At 42.3% G+C, this 13,041-nt stretch overlaps 1 protein-coding gene across 2 annotated transcripts in view; it reads left to right on the plus strand.

Annotated features, from left to right (window-relative positions):
- The window catches only part of RABGAP1L (RAB GTPase activating protein 1 like), a 542,116-nt gene that overhangs the window by 396,118 nt on the left and 132,957 nt on the right, over positions 1–13,041 (plus strand). For both annotated transcript variants that reach the window (XM_039484970.1, XM_039484969.1), the window contains exon 18: positions 5,087–5,128. In XM_039484970.1, the coding sequence (XP_039340904.1) occupies positions 5,087–5,128 (42 nt within the window). The remainder of the gene's footprint in view (positions 1–5,086; positions 5,129–13,041) is intronic.

Raw genomic sequence — 13,041 nt, forward strand, 5'->3', positions numbered from 1 at the left:
ATGCAGCCTATGGACCTAGCAAGCCTGGCTTTGATACTGGGGTCCTGACAGTTTCTTGTTTGAGCACATCATTGTTCATTCTGATGGCAGTTACGAGTACAGAGCTTTTCATTTATAGACCATGCGCTCAAACCTAGTCCACTTCAGTTGTGGATGAAAGTTGTTACCATCCGATGACTATGTGAAATGAATTGTTGGTTTCAGTTACATTTTTAAAGGATTGATATCACAAGTTACAGAAAATTCCATACTTTTTGGCAGTCTTGATCGCATTCTCAGCAGAGAGAGGCTATGGAGCCTGAAATACTCTTTTTACCACTAAAAATGTTCTGTCTAGAATCAGGTTGAGAGATTCTGGAATGGCAATATTGGGAGTTTCGACTGTTACTATCAGCACTTTACCTGTTGCATGAATTTCAGTTAGCATGGTTGACAGTCAAACACTTTTCTAGTGAAAATAAACAAAATCACTTTTGGTGTATATTTAAACTGCTGTTGTTGCCGATGGAACTAGTGATGGTTCAATAAATGCTCCTCTGGTTTCAATGCTGCTACAATTCTGACCTCTGGTGGAAGATGTGTGAACTGTTGCCATAGTGATTAAATATAGAATTACCAAACAACTTGCTAGCTAATGCAATTTTTTTTTTAAATTTTGGTAGCACCCAGGAACCCCAGTCATGTACCACAACCCCATTATGCTTAGCACTGCACAAACATGACAGAAAAGACCGATCCTGCCTGACAGAGCTTACATTCTAAGAAAACTTCTTTTTAAAAGGTTCTGCAGCTTTTGATGAAGTCTGGATTGTGCAGGACACGACAAACTCCACGATTTTACATTTATACCTAAGATATAGAGCATCACGTTTAGGGGGAGGTTTGGAGGACTTCTCATCACGGAATCAGCAAGCTTCTCGAGGAGGAGGCTACTTCTACCTCTCCCAACCAGCAGCATTTTTCTAAGGACAGAGCAGATGGCTCCACAGCCCTCCCTATGCTATTGGATCTTAGGGGTTACATGCTGCCTCTTTAATTTTGTATCTCTGGGTTTTCCTAACAGAACCCACTCCTATAAATGACACAGCATGCCTGGAAGCCCCTGACAACATGTGAGCTAGTTTCCCAGGAGTGCTAGGCAATGTGATATGACGCTAACGGGGAAGCTTTAGACGACAGGAAAGATCTTGACAGCAAATTGTTGGAGGTGAAATGTGATGGAGAGAATTTACATCAATATTTCTGAACCTTAAAGAAGGCTTGGTTCAAGGGATTGGCAAAAGTTTAAGGGCTCTTATTCTTGCAAAAACCAATTCACTCAACCCTAATTAATAAAAATATGTGAGATTACCTCAGAAACTCCATTATGATATTGTTAAAACAAATTACAGAGTGAAATTAGCAAGGAACTCATTGAAATCTTGTTATTGTACAAGGGGAGATTACTAAGGAAATCCTGTGATAATCCCATAACAGTGTGTATTATAATGGCAACATTATTTCTGAGCAAGTCTGTTGGAACTCTTTCATATGTTAAATCTGAGTGAGGCAATGTAGTAGGTAACCTGCAGTTGAACTATCTACATTTGCTAAAAAATGTAAAGTTATAGTGATAAATACAAAGGAAAGTCAAAATAATACAATAAATGTGGGTTTTATATAGTACAGTATCTACCTTAGCCAGGGTATCATAAAGCCCTGTATAAAGTTAAATGGAGCTACGTATGGCAAAGTAGTCATAGCTAGTAGACCCTGTTTTATTGATAGAGGGAATGTTTGATCCTGCAAAATACAGCTGTATTGTGCTCTTTGGCCTGGTCTACACTTGCAAGTTGTACTGATATAACTGTATAGGTGAGGGGTGTGATATTTTTACTGATATAGTTATACTGGAGCCTGGTCTACACTACGTGTTTAAACCGGTTTTAGGAGCGTAAAACCGATTTAACGCCACAACCGTCCACACTAAGAGGCCCTTTATATCGGTATAAATGGCTCTTTAAACCGGTTTCTGTACTCCTCCCTAACGAGAGGAGTAGGGCTAATATCGGTATTAACATATCGGATTGGGGTTAGTGTGGCCGCAGATCGACGGTATTGGCCTCCGGGCGGTATCCCACAGTGCACCACTGACCGCTCTGGACAGCAATCTGAACTCGGATGCAATGGCCAGGTAGACAGGAAAAGCCCCGCGAACTTTTGAATATTTCCTGTTTGCCCAGCGTGGAGCTCCGATCAGCACGGGTGGTGATGCAGTTAAAAATCAAAATAAAGAAAGAGCTCCAGCATGGACGATGCGGACGTGATCGCTGTAAGGGCAGGCAAATCTGTTCTATCAGCGCTCCGTTACAGAAGACGAAATTCAAAATCATTTTTTAAATATCTCCAGACAGATGCCATAGCAGGGACTCAGCGCACTGCTGCGTGGCAAGCATAACGGAAAGCCAAAGAATCAAATGGACGCTCATGGACTGGAGGACTCAAGCTATCCCACAGTTCCTGCAGTCTCTGAAAAGCATTTGCATTCTTGGCTGAGCTCCAAATGCTTCTAGGGTCAAAAACAGTGTCCGTGGTGGGTCAGGGCATAGCTAGGCAATTTACGCACCCCCCCCCACCCCCAGAAGTGAAAGGGAAAACAATCCTGTCTTGACTCTTTTACATGTCACCCTATCTTTACTGAATGCTGCAGATAGATGCGATGGTGCAGCACTCAACACCAACATCCTTGCTCCCCCCCCGTCATGGGTGGCTGATGGTACAATAAGACTGATACCCATCGTCATCATCAGCCTATTGGCACATGGGGCAGTGCAAAAGGACTGGTAACCATGCGTACTAGCATCGGTCAGGTCGATCAAGGGCGCCTGGCCCTAATTTTTCCTGGTAGATGGTACAATATGGCTGATAACCATCATCATCATAGCAACAGGGGGCTGAGCTTCATCAGCCCCCACCCTTCATGTGTAAAGAAAAGATTCAATTGCCCCTGGACTAGCAGCAGGATGCTGGGCTCCTCTCCTCCACACTCCTTAATGTCCTATGTGGACTATCATAGCAACTGGAGGCTGCCTTCCACTCATTTCTCACTAACAAGTATTCCCGCATTCTTTATTACTTCATCACACAAGTGGGGGGACAATGCTATGGTAGTCCAGGAAGGCAGGGGAAGAATGGAATGAACAGGTGGGGTTGTTGCAGGAGCACCCCCTGTGAATAGCATACAGCTCATAATCTATGCAGGATCTGACACAGAGCAGCTGTGCTCTCTGGTTCTCTGATACAGTGGTTCTCTAGTACACTTGCCCATATTCTAGGCAGGACTGATTCTATTTTTAGATCCCAAAAGGAGGGATTGACTCAGGGAGTCATTCCCAATTTTGGCTTTGCGCCCTTGCTAAGAGCAGCCAGGGGCACTTATGACAGCAGCAAATGGAACAGTGCAAAAGGACTGGTAGCCATGCCCATCTTATTACCAATTTATGGTATGGTAGATGGTACAATATGGCTGATAACCATCTCTGCTATCATGCAAAAGCAAAAGCATGCAGCTGTGTAGCACTGCTGAATCGCCTCTGTGAGCGGCATCTAGTACACATACAGTGACAGTCACAAAAGGCAAAACAGGCTCCATGATTGCCATGCTATGGCATCTTCCAGGGCAATCCAGGGAAAAAAAGGCGTGAAATGCTTGTCTGCCGTTGCTTTCCCAGCGGAAGGAGTGACTGACGACATTTACCCAGAACCACCCGCGACAATGATTTTTGCCGCATCAGGCACTGGGATCTCAACCCGGAAATTCAAAGGGGGGGGGAGGCTGCGGGAACTATGGGATAGCTACGGAATAGCTACCCACAGTGCAATGCTCCAGAAATCGACCGTGGACGCACACCACCGATTTAATGTGTTTAGTGTGGCCGCGCACACTCGATTTTATACAATCTGTTTTGTTAAACCGGTTTATGTAAATTCGGAATAATCCCGTAGTGTAGACGTACCCTTGGACAAGCCCTCATGTGGATGCAGTTATACTGGTATAAAGGTGCCTTGTCATATAGGAATATCTTTACTGGTATAAACATCTTTATACCGACATAGCTGCGTCATAGAATCATAGAATATCAGGGCTGGAAGGGACCTCAGGAGGTCATCTAGTCCAACCCCCTGCTCGAAGCAGGACCAATCCCCAGACAGATTTTTGCCTCAGATCCCTAAATGGCCCCCTCAAGGTCCACCAGAAGGTGATTGCACCGCTTTAACTATACCAGTTAAGCAGTACAACTTTTATGTGTAGTCAGAAAGAGGCTCTAGATCTTTATCTTTGGACTCAGAATGGCACCAGATGAAGGCAGAGTTGGCCTGTTTAAGGTCTGTTAGAAAGTCTAGGAGGGAGCACTGGTACCTTTAATTCAGCTCCACTGAGCCTAGCAATTCCAGCACTGTCTTCTCTCAGGGGATCTGAAATCTGTGGAGCATCATTATTTTATCATTATTTCCTTTATTATATATATTCATGTATATAGAGCCATATGTTTGCAATGTAGTGAAAGTGGCAAGCACAACAGGTCTGGTTTACACATCTAGCTGCCTGATCTCTGAACTGTCTTACATTTGAGTTGATATCAGAAAATCTGTGTGTTTAAGACTTGGGATTTTTGTGGGTGTTTAATACAAAAGATTTTAGATACAAGCTGCTTTCTTTGACTGGCAAAAATTGTATTAACTAGAATATTTGGTTCTGTTGGCTTTGAAGAAACAGGCTGTCCCAATGGTCAGTTGCTGATATTATTCTGTACTGCTCCATGAGAGACCAGATTTGACTGATATTCAGCCAAGGGACAGAGGGCTGTCCAAAAGCACCTGTCTGACCAATAAGAGAGCAAAATCACTGGAGTCCAAAGAGTCTCGGTCCCCCTCAGCTAGAAGTTTGGAAGCTGCATCATGGGGCCTTAAGTGTGGGATGTGAAGTGGGGGAAACTGGGGGTGCCTCAGGACTCTGACAAAAATCTTGCAAATCTCCCAAGGGAGAACTAAAACCTGGTACAGTGGGACTGATTCAACTCCCTTTTTTTCTTCTTCTCCTTTTCAGGGTCTGAACATAATCTTTCATGTAGCCTTGGCACTCTTAAAGGTAAGTCATTTATTTTAACCCTTTTGTTTATTATAAAGCAGTATGAGATATTCACAATCAGGGATTATTTAATTGAATATGCCACACCTTGTAATAAAACCACATTGAAAAGCCTCAGGGAATGGTGGTTGGTGTCTCAGAGTTATCATGGAGGAAAATGAAAATACTGTAACAGGTGAGGTTGGGGGATGGGGGGGGTTGTCCTTAAAAATGTCAGCTTTGTTGTTTGTATTAAACTGCTTCATCATGCAGTAAAGTTCCTGGAGACAAAGGTAATACGGTGATTAAGATGCCTCATAAATGTACCTGCTCAGAAGAAAACAACTTTGCTTCACTTCACAGTCCTATACTTCCTTGCTGAGGTATTTCATGAAGTTATTCCTCCAGGAAATGTATAATTGCATATGAAACACATTTGTAATGACAAGGGAGAAACTAGAAGTCTGTTGTAGTGTAGATGAAAATAATCTTTATCTTATGACTATCTTAGATACAGAAAAATTACACTTGACAGAACATTTGGGGTGAAATCCTGGCTCAGTTGATGTCAATTGCAGAACTCACATTGACTTTATCAGGGCCAAGACTTCATCTTTGCTTTTGTTTGGAAATGGAAGTGGTGCTGGAACTGGACAAGTGCTCTGTAGTATTCCCAACACGCTACTGTCAAAAAACCTCTGTATTGTCCAACAGTCTGCTGTTTAAGACCTTGTCTTCACTGCAGTTCACTCAAGTTATAACTCACATCCTGATTCAAATCCTGTCCACACACACAAACCCTTAATTTATGTGTGATGGTGCTTTTAACTGAAAGGGGCTGACCCCTCAAGGGGTAGAGACTACAGCTCAAATTAGCACAGCTCATCAGTTGTTAACATAATTACTCTGTAATGTGGATGCAGGCTAGCGCCACTCAATTATCACTAGTCCTCCAATGTCTTCCCACAATTCCCCATGTGTCTAGAAAGGACAGACAAGTTCTCTCACAATTTACTGGGAAATAATTCATAGACAGCTCAGTTTACTGTAGCTCAAAGAAGCCTTGGATATACCCCCCAGAAATCATAGCATGACACATGAGTGAGTGCAGCACCTTTGTGGACAAACCAACGTGAGGATTATTTCACAGTGTGGCCATTGTCACTTGAGCTATGCTAATGTGAGATATGCAACTCAAACGAAGACAACACAAATTAGCTTTGCAGTGAAGATGTATCCTCAGTAACTGGAGTTTCCTTAGCAGATAGCCAGTTTGTGCCAGATTGTGTGGTTACTTTGTTAAATTGACACATCTTCAAGGAACAGCCTGGAACAAGGAAATTAATTTCACGTGCGTTTCCAGAGAGTTGTCAGTCTGCAATGCCACTAGCTTCCACTCTCAATTTTCAAAATGACTGCAAAAGGTGAAAAAATGTTTGTGCTCTATTATAGTTCTTGGGCAGTGGTGGGCAATCTGTGGCCCGTGGGCTGCATTCGGCCCATCAGGGTAATCTGATTGTGGGCCACGAGACATTTTGCTGACATTAACTGTCTGCAGACATGGCTCCTCGCAGCTCCCAGTGACCGCGGTTCGCCGTTCCTGGCCAATGGGAGCTGTGGGAAGCGGCAGCCAGCTCCCATTGGCCGGGAACGGTGAACCGCAGCCACTGGGAGCTGCAGGGGGGCTGTGCCTGCGGACGGTCAACATCAGCAAAATCTCTTATGGCCCACAATCAGATTACCCTGATGGGCCGCAGGTTGCCCAGCACTATTCTGGGATGTATGTGTATGTGTGTGTGTGAGAGAGAGAGAAAGGCCTGAAAGGTTTTAAAAAACAACAGAAAAACCTCATGTGTTTGCTGCTTGTTTCTTACATTACAAACTGAGAACTTGATTACCTGGTGTGTTTTTTTCTCTGAGAGATTCTGTGGATTACTGGAAACTTAGCAGTTTGACATGACACATACCTTGTGAAAATTGAGTCCCAAATGGTCAAGCAGGATTGTGGGAGAGTATTGGAGGATCAGCAGCAATTTAGTAGTGCTAGCTTGCATCCATGAGACAGAATGGTCATGTTAGCAGATGTGAGTTGGTCACTAGGGTTTTGCCTATGCCCTTAGTCATGATGGCCAACTTGTGTTACTAGTATGGCAGTACAGAAGAGAGGAGTTTTTCAGTGTAAATGGGAGTCAAATTAACAGGATTACTTGAGCTATAACATGAATCAGTGAAGACAAGCCCTGCAATGGGGAAAGTCATTTTTATCCAGAGTATTGAATGATTTTTTTGTTTTTTTTTTTTGTTACAACACATTGTTAAATGAGTGGTATGCCTAATGAACAGTTAACAGGCAAGCTCCCTTTTTCAAAGATTCAGCGCCCCGTCATAGCAATGAAGGGCTGAGAGAGCACCCAATCTACTTCTTTGGGTTTTCCAAGGGAGACCTCCAGCAAAAACAAGGAAGATAAGATATGTGATACCTGAGATTTCAAACATAAAAATCATGCAGAATAATCCCAGGATCCTCAAGGGATTTGTTTTTACAATTGAACTCAACAGTTCTTCCATGTTTTCCCCAAATATCTCTAGTTTCCAGAGTCATCAGAAAGAGCAAGTGGGACAAAGTGTTATTGATAGCTCAAAACTGGACCAAACAGCTCTGGTTTTTGGATCTCATGGATCTAGAATTGGACCTTGAAGTCTCACTTCTCAATCTCCTGGGTGTATTGTCTCATGATCAAAGCTGTGTTCTTCACATGGAAGTTGCTCAGTCTTACAGGTTAGCTACTGGCCTGTCAGGAGGTTTCAGCTCTGACTGTTCTGCAAAAGTTCAGGAGATCATTTCTGGAAGCAAAAACCTTCTCATAGACAGCTGTTTATGCTGAAATAGAATAGCTTTTCTATATGGATTTCCCAGTGAGTTCCAAATCCTGATAGTTGGTTCCTATATCCTCACCCAAAATTTATTTTACTAAAGTAGTCTTTTATTTCCATCTTAATCAGCTCATTAATTTACCCATCTTCTTTCCTAAACCCCATTTGATTCTGAGAGACATTAGATTATACACCTTAAATGTTAAGAGAGCTTTTACTTATTTCCTAGACAAGACAAAGCCAATTAATTAAACACTTACAGCTTGTCTACAGTATCTGCTGGATCAGCGAGCAGTGATCGATCCAGCAGGGGTCAATTTATTGCATCTAGTATAGACACGATAAATCGACTGCTGAGCACTCTCCCGTCAACTCCGGTACTCCACCAGAACTAGAAGTGCAAGTGGAGTCGATGGGAGAGCATCAACTGTTGACTTACCGCAGTGAAGACACCACGGTGAGTAGATCTAAGTACATTGACTTCAGCTACGCTATTCGCGAAGCTGAAGTTGCATATCTTAGATCGACCCTACGTGGTAGTCTTCTCATTGCTCTTAGGGGTTAAAGCTAGGGGCCAATTTATCTCAGCACAGAGTCCCTCTAATGGACTAGGTTACATGTACGCATGTGCTGTGAGCTGGCAGATGTTTCACTATTTGGGGTATTGGAACATACTCTGCTACATCCAAAGATATTTCAGCTGCATGCCTCCATGACGTTTCTATCATAGACATGTGGGTAGGCTGCTGGGAGTGTTTTAACACCTTGTTGATTAGACTTGCTCTGAACAGGGTTACGTGATATGGTTTTAAAAACATCTGCATCAGCTCAGTCGTCTGTGTCCAGTAGTGCTTCCAACGTTGCTAACACTTATGCAGCTGAGCTGATGTTAGCAACAGTAGTATGTTTCTAGAAAAAATTTCAAGCGTAGGCAAGGGCCTTGGTGTTATGTTAGCAAGAGGATTGAACCCCTAAACATCTACCTTTAGAAAGGCCTTGTTACGATTAAGGAGACTTCTTGTTTTAAAAAATTAGCCCTGGTTATCTGTAACATAAAGCACTCAATCTAATTACTTGATGATTATCTCCCTTGCCCACTGAGTCAGTTCTGTATTGACTACCTCAGAATATTAGAAGGGAAAACTTTTAAGAAGGTATTCTAGAATCACTTTATTATAAGCACTTTATAAGCTTGTAACTGTCTGCATTTTGGTTTGTTATTCTGCTCTTAGCAACTCTTAAGATAATACAGTATGTTGCATCCATCCTCATGTTGTGGCAGTAATAGGCACTAAACAGTAATAAAGAAGTTATCTTGATAAAATATTTCCCTATTGGAAAGCAGAAAATAACCACAAAGAGAATATAGTCAAGTAAGATCAGGTTCTAAATTAGAAATCACTTATTAGTTTAAAAGGATGTACCTTTCACTTTGTTACAGAAGACTTCACTTCCATAGCAGCAGCAACATGGAAATGATGATCTAAATTAGAGCATGGCTTGCTTTCAGCAGCAATTGCTCTCCTATTTGAGAGGAGAGGATTTTTGTACTGAGTTCTGAAATAAATATTTGCCACTTAAATATATTTGCAACTTTTATAGCTTAGAAACAAGATGCTTTTAGTTTCTGTCTTTCAAATAACAGTAACCAAATCTGAGTGCTTCAGAACAACATCTTTATGAAACCATGTGCTTCTGAGGAGCTCGTTCCTTACCAGAGCTGGAGTTGGATACTGCATGTAGTCTAACAGCTCTGGGGGCTTGGTATAGGTAGACCTCACCCCAGGCATAATTAATGGCAGGGTTGTGAGTTTAGTCCTTGAGGGGGCCACTTAGGGATCTGGGGCAAAATCAGTACTTGGTCCTGCTAGTGAAGACAGGGGGCTGGCCTTGATGACCTTTCGGGGTCCCTTCCAGTTCTATGATATATATATATATATATATATATATATATATATAAAAAATAAAACTTTACTCTTTTTTTCTCCCCCACAATCTTTTGGGTGATTTCTAATTTTAGGAATCATTAATCAACAGGCTATTAAAGAGTCTCTACCCAGTAAATGTCATTTCTTCCTGGCATCTGTGAGTAATGTTCAGTAATGTCCTCTAATTACCAACTGAATTATAACTCTGGTCCTGAACTGTCTACTAGCCTAGTAAATTTGGTGTGTCTGCTCTACCAGGTGCTTAGATTAAAACTGAATTTTTGCTAGAGTTTTAAATGGCAGTGAAGTTCCTCTGACCAATAACCTGGGCATGCTAACCTGTTTCAGGGAATAAAATGATAGTTACAGGAATCAGGGAGGAACCTGCTCCCATCCACACCTCCATGATCTAACACATTCACAGCAATACACAGTTGATTAGGCACAATCATTATGTGTTTTGGTTGCTTTTCTCTGAACAACAGGCATTGGCCACTGCCATAGACTCCCAGACCTGACGGAGTATTAGTCTGATCCAGTATGGAAAATAGTGTGTTGAAGGAAATAAACTTTCCCTACAGTGTCCAAGTTGTAAGTGTTCCATTTAGTCACATCTTCCTCCAACAGTTACTACCTTTCAGATATTGATGTAGAATATACAGCAGGGGTGGCCAAACTTACTGACCCTCCAAGCCGCATCTGATAATCTTTAGAAGTTCGAGAGCCGGGCACACCTGCCAGGTCTTGGGACTTCTGCCTGGCGGGGAGGTGGGTTATCTCAGGGATCAGGGCTTCAGCAAAAGTGGGGCTCAAGCCCCAAACCCCAGCAGGTGTGCCCCATGGGGCTCAAGCCCTGAGAGCCCCCTCTCCACTGGGCAGAAGCACTGAGAGCCACTACCCTGCTGCAGGGCAGAAGTCCAGAGCTCCCTCCTGCCAAGGCTGGTAGGCGGAGAGTGGGAGGGTTGGGGGATGGGAGGCTCTGCAAGCTGCTCTTTAACTGGAAAGCGGCTCACGAGCGGTGTTTTGGCCACCCCTGATATATAGCATCCACAAAGTATTCTCAATTATAATTTTGTCCTGTTGGTGGCAGTATTATACAATTGCTTATTGTTTAGATATTTAATATTGTAATTGTAACTGAAGCATTGTTAATAAGTTGAGCTCATTGATGTAAACAACTTTCTTTGCTCTTACTTCCCAGTTCCCAAGAGGGAGACAGACTAAGGCACAGCAGCGTAAAATGAACATTCATGTTTAAATGGCAGATACACTGTTAATGAAGGACAGTTTAAAGCACTTTCACAAGCAATTTGCTATCTTGACATTTTCATAAAAAGGACACTCATTAAGATTATAGATTTAGAATGGTGAAAAGGAAAATACATTCCCATTCCAGTGCATGGCACATATTCAAATGCCTTTTATCACCCAGACAGTCAGCTTCCTTGTTGTGGATTGCAAAGTAAACATTACAATATTTGCATCCGTTAGGAAACCTGTTCCATTAAAAAGTGTCATTTGACACCCCATTTTAGACAAATATGGAATGCAATTTTAGCCATGGTAAGCCTTTTTATTTCCACTCAAAAACTCTTAATTGAGTGAGCTGAAAGTGTAAAGCAAGGTTTACAGTGGAATTTACATTTTTGATTAATTGCATCCAAACTTATGTAGCTATATCACAAAATGTGACTTCTGAGCAAGTGTTCTCTTGTTTATGGTTTACCAAACATCAAAGTAACATAAGGAGACTCAGGAAAATCAGGTTTTTTAATCAGATTTTTAAGTTCTACACATTATGTATTCATAGAATCATAGACTTTACGGTCAGACGGGATCATTATGATCACCTAGTCTGACTTTCCTGCACAACGCAGGCCACAGAATCTCACTCACCCACTCCTGTATCAAACCTGTGTCTGAGCCATTGAAGTCCTCAAATCATGGTTTAAAGACTTCAAGATGCAGAGAATCTTCCAGCAAATGACCCATGCCCCAGAGGAACGCAAAAAACCCCCAGGGCCTCTGCCAGTCTGCCCTGGAGGAAAATTCCTTTCCAACCCCAAATATGGTGATCAGCTAAACCCTGAGCATGTGGGCAAGACTCACCAGCCAGACATCCAGAAAATAATTCTCTGTAGTAACTCAGATCCCACCCCATCTAACATACCATCACAAGCCATTGGGCATATTTACTGCTAATAGTCAAAGACCAATTAATTGCCAAAATTAGGCTATCCCATTATACCATCCCCTCCATAAACTTATCAAGCTTAGTCTTGAAGCCAGATATGTCTTTTGCCCCCACTGCTCCACTTGGAAGGCTGTTCCAGAACTTCACTCCTCTGATGGTTAGAAACCTTCATCTAATTTCAACTCTAAACTTCCTGATGGTCAGTTTATATCCATTTGTTCTTGTGTCCACATTGGTACTGAGCTTAAATAATTCCTCTCCCTCCCTGGTATTTATTCCTCTGATATATTTAGAGAGGGCAATCATATCAACCTTCTTTTGGTTAGGCTAAACAAGTCAAGCTCTTTGAGTCTCCTTTCATAAGACAGGTTTTCCATTCCTTGGATCATCCTAGTAGCCCTTCTCTGTACCTGTTCCAGTTTGAATTCATCCTTCTTAAACATGGGAGACCAGAACTGCACACAGTATTCCAGATGAGGTCTCACCAGTGCCTTGTATAACAGTACTAACACCTCCTTATCTCTACTGGAAATACCTCGCCTGATGCATCCCAAGACCGCATTAGCTTTTTTCACGGCCATATCACATTAGCAGCTTATAGTCATCCTGTGATCAACCAATACTCCGAGGTCCTTCTCCTCCTCTGTTACTTCCAACTGATGCATCCCCAGCTTATAACAATAATTCTTGTTAATCCCTAAATGCATGACCTTGCACTTTTTGCTATTAAATTTCATCCTATTACTATTACTCCAGTTTACAAGGTCATCCAGATCTTCCTATATGATATCCTGGCCCTTCTCTGTATTGGCAATACCTCCCAGCTTTGTGTCATCCGCAAACTTTATTAGCACATTCCCACTTTTTGTGCCAAGGTCAATAATAAAAAGATTAAATAAGATTGGTCCCAAAATCGATCCCTGAGAAACTCCACTAGT

This window comes from Mauremys reevesii, linkage group 8 (genome assembly GCF_016161935.1).
Source record: "Mauremys reevesii isolate NIE-2019 linkage group 8, ASM1616193v1, whole genome shotgun sequence".
Classification (NCBI taxonomy): domain Eukaryota; kingdom Metazoa; phylum Chordata; order Testudines; family Geoemydidae; genus Mauremys; species Mauremys reevesii.